We start from the raw sequence: 16,267 nt of genomic DNA on the forward strand, positions 1-16,267 counted from the left end.
AGAATGTAAGGACAGCAGAGTCATATCTGCTACTCTAAATTTCAAGTTTCCCTTTGGTTTTGGCAATTCTTATATTAACTTCACTAAACTATACTGACATCATCATTGTCATCTGATATCAAAATATAAAAGACATCAAGTACCATCAATCGGCGAGGGATCTGGTCCAGCTTTTTCAAAGTTTATTACCACTCCACTTTGCACTTTTTGCACCAGTGATTCAAGACACTGATTCAGCATTCTTGGAGAGCATACGCAGTATGATCGACCTAGAACAGAATAGCCAATGTTTAAGTTTGCTCAGCGTTAACCTAAATTGTTCAAAGCCATTGTTTTGTTACACTCAACAAAATAGGTATAGATTACTGATTTAAAGCATATGCCAAACACTCTAAGGACCAAGTCAGCCTAGTAAAGCAGTGATAGTGCTACATGCATCTTATCTGAAATGTTTGGGTTCTAGCTCCTTAATGACATTAACTCCAATTCTTGGTTGAATGCATGGAAAATGGGCTCCCCCTTGTGACAGACATCAACACAACTGTCGAAAAATTTCAGTCAAAGCACTACTTGCACAAGCCTACATTAGCCAGGAAGTAGTTGAATCAGATTCTTTTGGAATGTTTAAAATCCTTCTGCTTGCTTTCTACCAAACCTCCTGCAATGGATCATAAGAATCATCACATTTTAGCATGCAATGTAATCAAAGCATTTTACAAAGGTATTAAAAAGCTAACACCCAAATTTGAATATAATTTCTCACAGGTAAGAGTTAAAAAGGCAAGAAAAGCAACAATTTTGCAGAATTACTCTGCATTTTACACTGTAGAAATCATGCATTGCATTGTGTATTCTCTTAAAAAAAAAAACATTAAGCATTTCCCACACTTTTGGCTTGCTTTGATTAAAGTATGACATAAATTTATCATAACTATACTACAGACTCAACTGCTATAATTTCTAACTATGATACTGAGAAGAATTAAGAAATAAGTTTACTGCTAAAGGAAGTAGATTCAAATTCTTCCAAGATAAGTTACATCTGAAGCATTAACGCAGGGTCATTAGATTTACTGTAATCAAGTTCTAAGTTTTCAGCAAGAGTTCACCCCACATACCTGATTAACAAAGCCAAGTTCAATTCATTTTCAAAGTCACTGATTTGTCAGAGGAAGCCAGGACACCTACCTCCTGTGACTTCACACATCGGTGTGATTGCAGAATCATCCACTGGTACCCCTGCCATCTGCTCTGATTCTGGTGATGAAACACCAGGCAAACGAAGTACTAAAGCAAACAACCTCTGATCCCATCGAAAGGGTTCCTTAGTCAACTCGCTTCCAGGCAGAGGGGAATTGAGAGGTAAGTGGAGCTGAAAAGGAATTTAAATCTGTGAGTAGCTACTTGAAAAAAATAAATCAAGTTACATAGTGATAGCAAATCTATAACCACTTATAAACACCTATAACATTTCCACAGCTATTTATGATTCTTTTTCGCTACTGTACAAGCAAAACTTAATTTAATCAGCACTTCAAAGAAATTTAAGGACAAGATGAGGCAGAAACTTGAGAACCACAAACTGAGTGGAAACCACACCTTCTGAATATAAACTTAAGAATCAACAGAATATCTTCTTTAGAATTGTATCTGTAAGAACTAATTTTCTGCTGAATAAGCCTATTGTCAGCTGAGTCTTCTGGAGGATTCTTCAAGTTAAAAGGCACAGCCAAATGAAAAGGTATTTTTAATTTAAGCCTACTAGGGAAGAAACATAACCTGGGTATAGCTGCTCAAAATAATCCAGCTACCACGACAATCTGATCCAAATAACTTAACTTCAAGCAAATCAATCTGGTGGTTATGTTACAGCATCAGAAAAGAGTGATTTTAGCTAAGTTGGGCACATCTCTCAACCATACCTTCTCTATGCTGTAAGTAAAGAACAGGTTAAAATCAATACTGAAATCTAAAGTTCTTACTTATACATAATCAATAACAACAGCTACAGCTATCTATACAAGGAAGAACCGTCTGCTGTGCCATTGTATTGCCTTTATCTGGGAAGAACTAAATGATTTTTAATTTCTAATATTAAAAGATACCACCCAGGGACACAGAATAGATGGGGATAATTCATTTTGCTTTAGGTACCAATAGAAATAGTAGCAATTCAAAAGTTTCCAACTTTAAACACAGTTCACTAACAATACAACAAAATTATTAATTAACAAGCAAAGATCATCAGAACATCTCAAATTCCTGTACACTTATAACTACAGTTAACTGAAACAAGAAAACAAATCGATGCTTTAGAAGGCATTTAGAAGATATCTCTTTTTGCACACAGTTACTTTATCCACAAGTTAGTGGAGCAAAACGCTTTAAAGTTTTAAACATAATCAACTCTAGAAAACTTGTACAGATAAACTAGGCTTATAACAAGTAATTACAGGTTTCAGAAAAATGAGACAAACCCCTGGCAGATGTTGCCACCATCAGTACAAGCAAAATCTTTGTTTTATTAAAGCAATGTAGCCACAAGGGTAGGAAAAAATCCCCAGAACAATAGCCAAGTAGTACTAACAGATCTATTACCACGTGAAAGGGTTAAACCCAAACCAGCAGAAACCCAGGGACAGCTGCTAGAATAAAATTCAAATGTTTTCCTTCTAACACAGCATTTAAAAAATTCCAAACCTGCACCTTCTCTACTTTAGCATCGTTTCAAAATTTGATGCAAGTCCACCAAAGATATATTTTAGTTCACAGTGATTGGTTAAGGAGTTTGCAAAAAAAGTTGTTGGAAAATGTTTTGGTTTTTTGTTGTTGTTTTAAAGTTTAACCTGGAAGCATAAATCTTAATTACCAAATCAGAAACAAACTATTTCTGCTTATCTATTTGCAAGCATCTCATATTAGGAAAAATACATGCCTCCATCTTCGAAGAATAATTAGTTTATGCAGCCTCAAAGCCAGGTAGAAATGAGACAAAGCCACTCAACATGTCAGCAGGAATCAGAATATTGCCTTCTCAGAGCACCTGATGATTACTCCTGAATCTGTTTTTGCTGTTACAAGCAGACAGCATGTCAGAAGTACATTATTTTCTCCAAATGTTTTATGGGAAAGTGCTCAAGGAGTAATCAGTTATGTATGTGATTTATTACTGATTCATACATGCCTTCTCCCTTTTTATGCAAACAGAACCCAACACCTGGTCAAGAAAGGAAACTTAAAGCTAAAAGAATAGCCAATTTCTTCATAAATAGCCTCCAATCCCAATTGTAAGAAGATTCAATTGTAAGCACCACAATGTCATCTACTGGGACTATTATTTAGGAGTCAACAAACTTTCCAACACAGATCTCAGCCAACAGATGAGTAAGATTTAGTGGTTCTGGAGAGCACATTTCCCTGGCAAAATATACCTTCATAGCAGCACTATCTCTCTCCAGGCAGCACACATTACAAGGTTCCTATCTGACCCTGCCCCAATGCTATTCTGAGTTCAGTGCATCTCAAGCTACAAAATCTTCATTCAGCTCAGTTGGTTATAAGTGAGCAAACCCAAAAAACAAAGCAGGTCTCAGCAGCAGACCACTGCAACATGCACAGGTTACTGCCAGAAACGTTTTTAAAATCTAAGACCACATGCAGAGCCATCAGTATTACATCATATGTCCTCACTCTCTTCCCTACAGTCTAATTTCATTAAATTTAACATCCATATTATTGGAGGAGTTGTAGATTCAAACCAGGTTTCATACTCCACAGATGTAAACAACTGTCTTTTTACACTCAGCATTGTTCATAAGTTTTGTTGCTGTTGTTTTGAAACAAATAAAACACCCCTCAAAACTAGCAAGTATTTACCGTAGCACCATAACAACTGCATACCTGACAGAAAATAAGGTGGGCCCAGAAACCTGCAACTTGCATTTTCTTTCTCTGCACATTTCACACCTTTTCCTGTTTTATCTTTCAGATTGGTCATTGAGAGAAAGAATGAACAAGTGAAAAAGAAGTTATTTACCAACCACAGTCTTCAACATTGTCTGTGTTGAATAACACACAAGTGCCCTCATAACCTTGTAACTTAGTACTGGGAAACAGATTTGTTTTTATCTCAAGACTTATTTGTAAGAGCATACACAAACTCTACTTTTTCCTGAAGATTTTTACCCATGACAAGTAGATCTAACATTCCAAGCATACTCAGTATTTCAGCACTAGAGGACAGTAGGATGAACAACCTACCAAGATCCAAGCCCAGCTGATAAGAGTCCTTCAGAATCTCTACTTCAGATCCTTAGGAAATGACAGCATTGTTTTCTTATTATTTTCTGTGCAGTCATTTGCAGTTAAAACAGAAAACCACAAGATGTTCTTCTATAGGAAACAATTTCAGATCAGAGAGAGACCATCTCAATGACGTGACTGATTTTACCGTTCTAAGGCTAACTATGTTAGCTACAAGCAAGTACATGCTCAGCTAATAGTTGCACAGTATTCTCATCTCAAGTGTTCTGGGCCTCAGCGCCAAATACTGAAAACCCACCAACTGCTAAGAGAAATAACTTGGATGAGGAAGCAGGGGAACACGCAGTGAAAGGGATACGTCACCTACTTGTTGCACAGTTTGGTTAGAAACCCAGACTTGAGTTGGAAAAGCTACTTTTAAAAGTGTTATTGAGTATTTACAGTTCTTGATTACTGCTGAAAGTAAGGAGGATCTTGCCACTTGTCACAGTTATTACAGCCAGGATTTAAGACAAATTCTGGAAAGGCTTGATGTAGCAATGCCAATGGCTTTGGAATGAAGAGTCCAAAATCACCAATTCCTCCCATAAGAGTCTCCTATAGCAGGAAGAAATCATAAGAATGGCAACATACAGAGGGCAAAGAACATAATGCATAATTATGCATCAGTGTGTCAATAACCTAGTTTCATGCTTGCAAATGGGAGTTTAATGCTTCATACTAAAAATGGAGTACATGTAGAAGAAAGACGTGGGGGAGATATCCCAGAAGCTGCAAAACTTGAGAAGTATGACATTGGATTGACTAGCCTTTAAATTATAGCATTTCATAATGTAAAGAGGAATAAGAAATCCTTTCAAGCAACTGAACATTTTCTAAAGGAAATATCAGGAAAAGGCAAAGACCAAATCTGAGGGACCATGACAGAAGTGAATGTCACTTCCAAGATCTTATAGCATCAGATTTATAATTAACGATGGTATTCAAACAGTATGAGTCCCTCAGTTCCTTAAGTTATAACTGAACAAAAGTGAATCAAAGGAAGAATCTGCTCAACATGCCTTGCTGAACATAGAACTGATGCAGGCACTTTTCAGTACCTCAGCACTGGTTCATTAGAAGCCAGTGTTTGAAGGACTGAGATTCTTAAGTCCTTTTAATTGGTGTTGGTACTTATGAGAGTTGTATAGACTGCACCATTTGTCTTTAGTCTGAGATAAGGTGTCAAATTCCAGAGGGAAAGGACAACTGAAGAATTCAGCCAAGAATTCAGGCTCTGAAATAGAGTTTGATAGCTTATAGTAGGGCAAGTGACAACATTCCAACAGCAATAAAGCCAATTTCATTGGTAAGAATGCAAATGTCCATTTGAAAGAAAAAGTTACCTTCATCTTTCCTACTGGCTTCACATGGGCAGCGGTAAGACAGTCCCCCACACTTAGGCTTCTCTTGTACAAGCTGAACACGTGCAATTTTCAACCTTGTGCACATTTGCTTTAGAATCATAGAATCACAAGGTTGAAAAGGACCTACAAGATCATCTAGTCCAACCGCCCTCCCATCACCACTGCTATCACAAGCACTAAACCATATCTCGTAGCTCCTCATCCAGACGCCTCTTGAACACTGTCAGGGATCACAGAATCACAGAATTGTGGGGGTTGGAAGGGACCTCTAGAGATCATCGAGACCAAACCCCCTCCCAAAGCAGGTTCCCTACACCAGGTTGCACAGGTAGGCGTCCAGGCGAGACTTGAATATCTCCAGAGAAGGAGACTCCACAACCCCCCTGGGCAGCCTGTTCCAGTGCTCTGTCACCCTTACCATGAAGAAGTTCTTACGCACATTCGTGCGAAACTTCCTATGCTGCAGCTTATGTCCGTTTCCCCTCGTCCTGTCTCCACGTACCACTGAAAAGAGACTGGCCTCACCACTATGGCCGCCACACCTCAGATATTTATAAACCTGGATCAGGTCCCCTCTCAGTCTTCTTTTCTCAAGGCTAAACAGACCCAGTTCACTTAGCCTTTCTTCATAGGGGAGATGCTCCAGGCCCTTCACCATCTTTGTGGCCCTCCGCTGGACTCTTTCCAAGAGATCCCTGTCTTTCTTGTACTGGGGAGCCCAGAACTGGACACGACGGGATGGCGACTCCACCACCTCCCTGGGCAGCCATTCCAGTGCCTGACCACTCTCTGAGAGAAAAAGTTCTTCCTTATGTCTAATCTAAACCTCCTCTGGTACAACTTGTGGCATTTCCTCAGGTTCTGTTTGTTGCCTGGGAGAAGAGGCCAAACCCTTCCTCATTACAATCCTCTTTCAGACAGTTGTAGAGTGCAGTGACATCTCCCCTGAGCCTCCTCTTCTCCAGACTGAACAATCCCAGCTCCCTCAGCCACTCTTAAGACTTGTGCTCCAGATCCCTCACCAGTTTCGTTGCCCTTCTCTGGGCACGTTCCAGGGTCTCAATGTCTTTCTTGTAGTGAGGGGGCCAAAATTGAACACAATACTCAAGTGCTGAGTACCCACTGATCACCTTTATGTACCCTCACTCCAGGATGTCAGTACCAGATTTTACAGTGTTGTCACTCAATATTGAAGTTGCTCATCCTCAAGGAAGGATTTACATGACTATTTGATCAGTTTTATCTTTCAAAAATAAAACACAGTATTCTGCTGTTAAGAGTGCTACTACATATTGTAGAAAGCTTGTCTTCTCTTTAGTTTACACTTGCTCACCAAATTCCAGTTAACATGAAGTTGCTATTCTACTTCATAACTTAGAAGGTTAAAAAACACAGAAGTTTTATAAAAATAACCTACTTGATGTTTTGGATCCAGGCATGCCTTTTCATTTACTGGCTATGTCTATTTGTTAGTAGTCCATATAGAATTATCAAGTCATTCAAGTGTCTTCCTTCTATGTCAAACACGTTACAAAAATGCTCAAATATCACTTTCCATACAAGCAACTTCTATAAGTGTTATCAGAATGCAATATAATAGAGTATTAACAGAAGTTCAAGAAACTGATGAACAATGATGTCTGATAAATTACTCTGTATACTCAAATGTGGTGTACCACATGAAAAAGTCTGAATACACCTCTTAAGTTTCAAGAGAGGCATTTGAAAATTAGGCTTGTCCTTGAAAGGGAAATGAGTTGAGAGCTTTGTTTTTCTACTGCATGAAATAGATACTAAGACAGTCACACAAAGCCATCCTTGATTTTTTTTTTCTTCCACATCTTTTTAAGGAAATAATTCAGTGCAGTCATTAAGCTAAAACAGTCTGGTGTCTCAGCGTTAACTGATTCTGAGTTGGCTAGATATCCAAGCAGATAATCCAATATATTAAAGCCTCTTAGTGCTTTAAAAACTGTACTACAGATTTAACTTGAAATATAATCAAAAATAAGAATGGAAGAAATATAAGGATATTACTAATTAGATTATAATCACTTTAAGAGCTTAGTGTGAACAACGTATTTCATATACTGACCAGCAACAATTTTCTTTGGGAAATGACTACATTAAGTTGGATTATACATACTTACATTTAGATCAGTTAAATATTTAGATGTCTCAAAGAAATCAATTTCTTTCACTAACATATTTTAAATAAACTCACTTGAAAGAAATAGTGAACTGAGTCTACTAAACAGACCAAAGTTGCACTACATGCTTCTGTCACGTGATAAGAAAAAAGAGCAATTTAGATTGACAGTACTATTGTATAAAATTACCTCAAGATAAAAGAAAAAACATGCAAATTTAAGCTATTAATTAAAGCACCTTACAGTAGGATCGTAAGTTTCTCCTCAAAGGAGTATTCAACTGTGTTTAGTGACCACTGCAAACAGAGGTCAGATCTTACCTCTTCCTGTATTCCACTTGTTGTAGTTAATTTACTCCCATCAGTAACTGTTATAATTATTGCTGGCTCCAGAAAAAATGGGTTTCTTCCCTAAGAAAAGAAAAAAGTAACTTCATTTAAAATGATGCAACAAATTCATAAGTTTCAGTTCATTAAGCAGTCACTGACAAAACAGCAAGTGTTATTCTCATGTATGGTTCCATGGGTTTCTCAGACTTTTTACAGTTTGGCCATAGAAAGGTATGCAACACATCTCTACTCAGATAATATATACAAAATATGGCAAAAAATGATTAACAGAGGACTTTAAGAATAACATGTACAGCAGTATTCAGACAGCCTTGCAGCTATTTAGAGGAGCAACTTACTCTTCAAATCAGATATGCCCTGTTCTACTTGTTGCATAGTTGATTTTATGCTTGATTTAACTACTGCGTGACCAACTAAAGCGTTTTCATAGCACCCTGTGGTAGTGATTCTAGTGATGATAAGTGTTCTATATATTAAGGACAAACTTTCAAATGAACAGTACTAGCTACTTCTTTTTTTCCCCCACTCGAGTTCAATCATGCATGCAAGAAAACTTCACAAGAAAGTTCTTGAAAAAAATAAACCTTCTATAATGAATTATTTAAGATTCAAACATACAATCTAAGACATTGTGATCCAAGCAAGTCATTCAAGTGATTTGTAACAAAAATAAGTTTGGTTTGCTATTGGTGCTTCCTTTTTTATTACTGCCAGTATGCTAGGAATCTTCAGGCCCTTCTGAATAAGAAAGAAGATCCTAAATTAATCCATAGATGTGTCAACTCCAAGAAGAGTTAGTACATTATACCCTAGCCAGGGTTAAAGACAGAATGGCCTAAGGGCCAGCACAAGCTTTTGTTTAGTGGGTCCTATTCTCTACATCCAAGCTTGACACCTCATTTTTTCTTCAGAAAACAATAAACACAATGCCAGACTCACAGCCTAGTACCATTTATAAACAAACTCTCTCATGAAGGATTATAATTAATTCTGAAATAGTGGACACAATTAACAGCTTTCAGTAAAAAGACCTTTTAAATTATCATATATGTATATATATAGTGGTTTTAAGTACTGATTGTTTAGATCAGAAATATCACTTCACTGAATTTGAAATCCATTTGGTAAGGGGCATTCATTTTTCACCAACATGTTTACCATGGACAATTTACTTTAGGCCAACAGAAAAATGAAAAAGCTATTTGCTCCATTTTCTGAAGCTTAGTGAAGATTATAAGATTTTCTTTTAGAATAGCACTACATACCAAAACTAAGCAAAACCAGAAATTAAACAGTGAAGATCAATTCCTTCTATGATAGACAAGCAGTTCATAATCTAATTTAAATAGCTACATGAACTTAAGGATTCCTAAAATACAATTAATTTTAATTGAAAGCAATTGTAGAATTTTTAGTCTCATTTAACTATGAAGAACAGTTATGTTACTCTGCCAACTAGAATCACAGAAAGGCCAGGGTTGAAAAGGACCACAATGATCATTTAGTTTCAACCCCCCTGCTATGTGCAGGGTCACCAACCACCAGACCAGGCTGCCCAGAGCCACATCCAGCCTGGACTTGAATGCCTCCAGGGATGGGACATCCACAATCTCCTTGGGCAACCTGTTCCAGTGCGTCACCACCCTCTGTGTGAAAAAACTTCCTCCTAGAACTTCACCACAACTACAAAATATCAGCAGGAAGCTAATGATGTTGCAACTGGAATAGTCTTTGAAAAAGGGTTTCTATCTAGAGGAAAAAAATATTTCTCATGAATATGGAGTTTTAAAAAATACTTTCATCTTAGCTCAACAACAGTTATAAAAAGTGAATAAAAACACAAGATTTTAGATTTAGAACATTATGAGGTATACTCTTCTAGTACTTCTGGCACTACATGACATTATGACGTGGAATACCAGTAACAAAAATAATAAAACCACAACAAATTCAAAATATAATTACGGAAAATTTAGTCTCTAACATCATCTATTAACTACAGTTCCTCATTATCTTAAGTGCTTTTATGTAGCCCAATTATAATCTCCTAATCTTACCCATCCAAAATTTAAGCCTTAAATTTAGGATCTTAGAATTATGAAATTCTTAAAGGAGGAACAAAAATTGCACCTCCTCCAGAAAAATTCTGAAGATTGTATGCATAGTGACTTCAGCCTTAATCTCTCATAATTTCACATGATAATGATCAAGATACTGTCTAGAATGCAAACATAGCAACTTATTTACAAAAGCTTTTTAAAAAAAAAAAAACAGAAAAGAGCAACATATAGCTATAAACATATAGTTTATAGCCAGAGTAGCAACTGATTTGAGAATTTCAAAGAGTAAGTAACTCTTTTCACACAAGGCCTAGATGTGGAAACAGTAGCAATTCACTGTTGCAGAATACTTCATATCTATATAAGTAATAAGGGAAAGTTTCCCCTTGAAATCTCTTCACATGTGAAATTACCCATATAACCTTGAGTTCATCAAAAGAGCTACATATTATCCTTACGAGAAAGGATTTACGAAATGAAGCCAGACTACACAACTCACCAGTGAATTAAAGACATGAGTTTGCCTAGCACTTAAATTCACAGCCCCATATAATTTAGAAACATGAAATGAAGATCTACATTCCATCTAGAGGAACGTAAACTTAATTAGAATATACCAAGGGGAAAAAGAAATGTATCAATAACACGCCTACTGTTTCTGACCAAAAAATTCTATGTCCTTAATTCTTTAAGATCCCAATTCCTCCAGCCATACTCCTCACTTAGCCACACGGAGGCATACAAAACCAGTATTGTCAGACATTCTTAAGAACAACCTCTTATAAATAAGCTTTCAAAACTCAGATGTTTTAAGTTTGGCAAAACGAAATTCCTGAAGACATTTACAACTTTTTTTTTTTTTAAGAGAACTGTAGCAGTGTTAATTAACATTTTAGAACTTTATTTCAAACTGATAATTTTTGATTGCCTTTCGATTTGAAATATGCTATTACAACAAAACACTGAATTTCCACGTCTTAGAAATACCAGGCTCTTGAAAATATCCAGCATTCCTATAACAAACTCAAAGACAAGAACTCAGGGTTTCCCCTTTCTTAAATAACATAAAGACAACTCTGCTTCAGTATAAGCAAACTTTGCTTATTGCTTTGAAAACAAGAGCCTTGCTCACTACTTAAGCTAGCATTATATAGGCCTATTCCAACAAAGTAGAAGCAAAGATATTTCTGTTCCTGTGTTCTGCTTTCGGATAAATTATAACCATTGACAGGATATAAACATTTCAGAGTCTATGAACTCTATAGTTACATTTATACTGTGGTAATTTGAGTGTCAATTTGCTCAGGTTACATCAAATAAGTGTTTTAAACTCTTAGTAAGATAAAAAAGTAGGTTTGTTTACAGATAAGTATCTTGGAAAAGCTAAGTATTTTTCTAGCTGAAAATTCAGCACCAGCTAGCTCCCATAAGGTCTCCAGCTAGTTGTATCATATTTGATACATACTAATTTTTATTTCAATTAGCTCAGTTACCCAACTGCAAACTTCTCTGAATACAGTCTTCCTTATGAAGGCTTCTAGCAGTGGTAGAAAAGCATACTGAAGAACCAGCACCTGAGGTTTTAGCAGCTGACCTATTTAACCACCAAGTACTGTAAAGTGCTACAGGAGACACGCCCTGCATTTTCAAGAGATAGACACTGATGAGACCAAAAAAAACACAGTTTTAGAAGAAAACTTAAGAGTGAGTATAAACATTAGGGCAAATTCTGGAGGTTTGCTAGGCTAAAATTGGATAAGCAAGAAATCCAAAGCCTGAAAAAACAAACTTCTGTTATGCAACATGCATACTTCTCAACAGCTGATCACTTGAAGACTGCTTGTTCCAAACCACAAAGCAACTTCAGTTACATTAGATGCTTCTTCTCCAAACAAAGTACTTCTGTGCTCAAATAATGCAAAACAAAGGAAGGGCTGTGAACACCATGAAGCTTCTCACCTCTCAGTTCTCATATGCCACAGCAAGAGACATGGCTAGCTCGCCCTGGCTTGTGTGTCATTTTTAAAATGAGCCTTAGATTGAGCCAGAAATGGATAAATTATCAAAAGCCCAATTGTCTGGCTAAGAGTGCCAGGACCAAAGATTCAATTTCATAACCAAGTTTAGCAACCACTTTCAGAATGATTAATACGCAGATGGATTTTTTTTCTTCTCCAAGTTGTACAGCTAAATCAATTCTAGAACCACCATCACCTGCAGCTGAACAAATATACCGTATTTTACACTATTATACTTGCAGCAAGAGAATATTTACTTAAGACTACCATCACGCATACATTTAAATATTAATTTCAACGTCAGAAGTGTTGACAAATGTAAGAAATAGCTGAACTAGAAACATGACAAAAAATACCAAGTCAGAGATTAAAAATGGCATACCAACAAGGAATGACTACTAAAAATTCAAGATTAGTGACTTAGAAAGACTCATGTAAATTCCAGAGGCTAGAAGCTGAAAAAATGCAAACGGAAGAGACTAATTTTAAAAGAATGTGTTAGTAGACATCAGAAAGGGAGTTCTCACGGAAAATTCTTCTCATGCTAATTTTCAGATCATGATCAAGTTCCTGAATGCAAATATGCATTCATTTCAGTAATTCAGAGAGTTTAACAGGAGAATGAAAGTTCTACTGCTCGTTCATTACACATTTTTGCAGTAAATCCTTTTATTTTTATTTTCAAGAATAACAGCCCTAACTGTCAGTAAAGAGATCTCAGTAATCTGTTCAGGAAATACAAGTGTGCACTTTTCAGTTCAATCTTTTTTTTTTTTTCCTTCCAGATCTTAAAAGGTCAAAATTCTCATAAATGACAATGAGCATCTGTGAACAACCTTGGTGCAAAAACAGTTGTTTCAAATGAGATCTAAAAAAGACAGAATTATGGTAGAATTATTAGCAATAACACTGGAAGATCTGCACCTCCTACACTGGTAAAGACTTAAATACCAAAATGCTGAAACTGGATTTCAGCAAAATAAATGATCCTATCTATCATGTTTTTTCCCCCATCTCTTTTTTATCTTAGCAATATCGATTATGCTCTAGCATAATTATAAAGTGTTTAGAACATGAACATTGCCTTTACTGGAGACTTTTCATTGCTCAAGGCAGAAGATTATTAGGGAAACAGACAGGTATTTAACAGTTGCTCTGCACCAATAGCCACACAAGAACAGCATCTTATTCAACTTTTATCAGCACTCATTATCTTCTATTATCTCTGCAGAACCAGTTAGTATAGTCATGCAGGACTATAAATTCAATTCTATTTTATACATTACACAATTGTTTCCCAAGTCCCAAACACAATTGAACACTCTGGCATCATACTAAAGTTTAAATGAATTCAAAATTGGCAATAGAACTGTTCACTGAAACTACTTTGCCTTTAAGATTTTTTCAAATGAATGTAGTCACACTACAACTACACACAAATATACATACTACAGTGCTCAAGAATAAGCTTTCTAGTTCAGTAGTCTAATAAATTTTCCTACTATTTGATAAGAAGCAGTACTGCTTTAAACTGAAGCTTTTTCTGGTATTATACACAGGATTAAGAGCTCTGACAAGCCAGATTTCATGCAAAAAGAGTTGCTAAGTCATCTGTTTTGCTACCTGTAAGATTCTAATATACTCTTGACACTGGTGATCACTGAGAAGACAATGTAGCTTTATAATAGGAACAACAACTTTGTTACTACTAGAATAACATATCTGTACCACACATGAATTTCAAGATCACTTTCAGAAGCCTTAAAAGTTTCATGAAAGCTAAATTAACAGTTCCAAATTGTAAATAGGACATAAGTGGCTGAAGACTTATGAAGTCTCCACTGATATCCGATTAATGGCAAAGACAGACAATCAATAACAGAGTGGAATCTTATGAAATTAGGAAATCCAGGAATTCCACTACCACCAAAAAGGAAGAGCCCAGTATTCTTCTGAAAGAGACACAAAGAAGAGGGTGAATTCTTACCATTCTATTCTCATTCTATAGAATTCTCATTCTATAGTCTACGTAAGCAGTACAGACATCCATTTTCTATTAAAACATCAACATCTTTCTCATCCCTAAAGGATCCAAGATGGGAGGATTTATGTTCTACCTTCCTCCGAAGCTAGGCAGCTGGGAATACTACTTCACCCTTAAGTACAGGTTTCAGGAAGAATACAGGTAAAATAATACTTGAAGGTCATTTGAGAGACTCTTTAATACACCACTCCCCCTCCGCCTCCCCCTTCCCCCTCAAAAAAAGAAGAGTTGTACATCCTGAAATAAAAGTGAATCAGAAACATAATTAATAGTAGCAGACATACAGTAACTAAAAACACCAATGTGTCTGACAGAGGGATGTGGGAAAGAAAGAGGTTTGCCGACGGAGTTTTGATTGTGACAAACACACTAAGAAGAAAACACCAACTTCCAAAACCACTCCCAGTTCCCACACACTAGGATTAGATTGGCTTTTATTGTACTTCTACTCCCATACAGTGAAGTATCCATAAAATGATGTTTGGCCAAAATAAGAGAGATACTTACTCGCTAGTAAGCTATGTTATCTGGTATTTTTACTCTGCAATTAGAAAGTCAGCCAGCAGAGGGGGCACAAGTTACTGAAACCTCATAAGAGGTGATCGAGGAACAAGGAGATAAATGAGAGGCATGTTCTGTATGAATACTATCTCAAAATACATAGCAACAAGTAAACGTTCTTTTCCTCTGTGACTGCATATACCTAAGAAAAGGCTGAACAATTGTATAAGCAGAGATAAGCAGCAGCTTACTGGATCCTAGTCTCTTAATCAAACTATCTTAATCTGTTAGCTCATGGTTTCTAACACCGAAGAGAGTACACACCATAAAACCAAATCTTTTGTTTGTTTTGGTTTGGTTTTTTTCGTTTGTTGGTTTGGTTCTTCTTGCTGTCTATTGCCCTTATTCTAATGCCCATCCTTTGGAAGCCTCAGTTACAACATTCAATTATATTCACCCCACACTTTTGTTCTGAAGATAGGAAGAACTATTTTATCTTTTGGACAAAACCTTAAGAACAACTTTAAGAAACAGTTTTCTAGAACTTATCAAGATCTGAACTCATGCTTCCACTAAGTCATCAGGAAAATAATGATGTTCAAGCAGTCACGTTTTCTCCTGCACTCATTCACACTCTGGAAGTCAGTATATTGATGCCAATGATTTTGCAGTAAGAATGGATACCGCAGAAGAGCTTTTCTTCGTGATGTGATTTCAAAACCTGAACTCAGCAACTTACAGCTATCCTTCTTTACAAGCTACATGTAAGATATTACAGGCAAAAGGATTTTTCATTTCCTCGAGAACTCTTCTTTAGCTAACTATGTTACAAATAACTAAGAATTACTCTCCAATGTCCAAGGCGTACAATAAATGGTTTCTTATCCGGAATGCTTGCAAAGGATTACAAGGTAGTTGTACAGCTTTTCCTTCATCTCTTTCTGGCACTACAGATTAACAGCAAATTGAATGATCTTCACACATGCAGGATATTGATTCTATGATACAACTGAAGTTTTCTGTATTTCAGGTGACTGGAAAAAGAGTTGCAGGTTAAACAAAACAATTAGCAAAGGAGAACACAAGTGTAACTTCCTCCTAAGCCAGGTCAGAAATTACACTTATTGGCACAGCAGTTGCAGAATATAGGAATGAAGGGAGCATTCTTAAACAGGTTTTGCTGTTCCACTTAAGGAGATTTAAGGTATTTAGTAAAATATACATAGGATGAAAAGGTAATTTGCACCAGAGTACTCTTGAACATATCTTAAAATAATACTGAAGTTGCAAATATATTCTTATATCTTTTCTGTCCAGCTTGGAAGCCCCACAGCAAAATTCAGAGATCCAATCAGATATTACTTATATACTACAGGGACAAAACTACTGAATTACATAAGAAATGAGATACCAAACTCTGTTAAAAAAAATCACAAATTTTTAATATATGATAAATATTTAAGTACAGGCACTCT

At 36.3% G+C, this 16,267-nt stretch overlaps 1 protein-coding gene across 3 annotated transcripts in view; it reads right to left on the bottom strand.

Annotated features, from left to right (window-relative positions):
• The window catches only part of INTS6 (integrator complex subunit 6), a 42,452-nt gene that overhangs the window by 15,000 nt on the left and 11,185 nt on the right, over nt 1-16,267 (bottom strand). For all 3 annotated transcript variants that reach the window (XM_085215922.1, XM_085215921.1, XM_010728782.4), the window contains 3 exons: nt 8,140-8,229; nt 1,189-1,372; nt 144-269 (listed from right to left, as the gene is read on the bottom strand). In XM_085215922.1, the coding sequence (XP_085072048.1) occupies nt 144-269; nt 1,189-1,372; nt 8,140-8,229 (400 nt within the window). The remainder of the gene's footprint in view (nt 1-143; nt 270-1,188; nt 1,373-8,139; nt 8,230-16,267) is intronic.

Source organism: Meleagris gallopavo, chromosome 1 (assembly GCF_905368555.1).
Source record: "Meleagris gallopavo chromosome 1, MGAL_WU_HG_1.1, whole genome shotgun sequence".
NCBI lineage: Eukaryota > Metazoa > Chordata > Aves > Galliformes > Phasianidae > Meleagris > Meleagris gallopavo.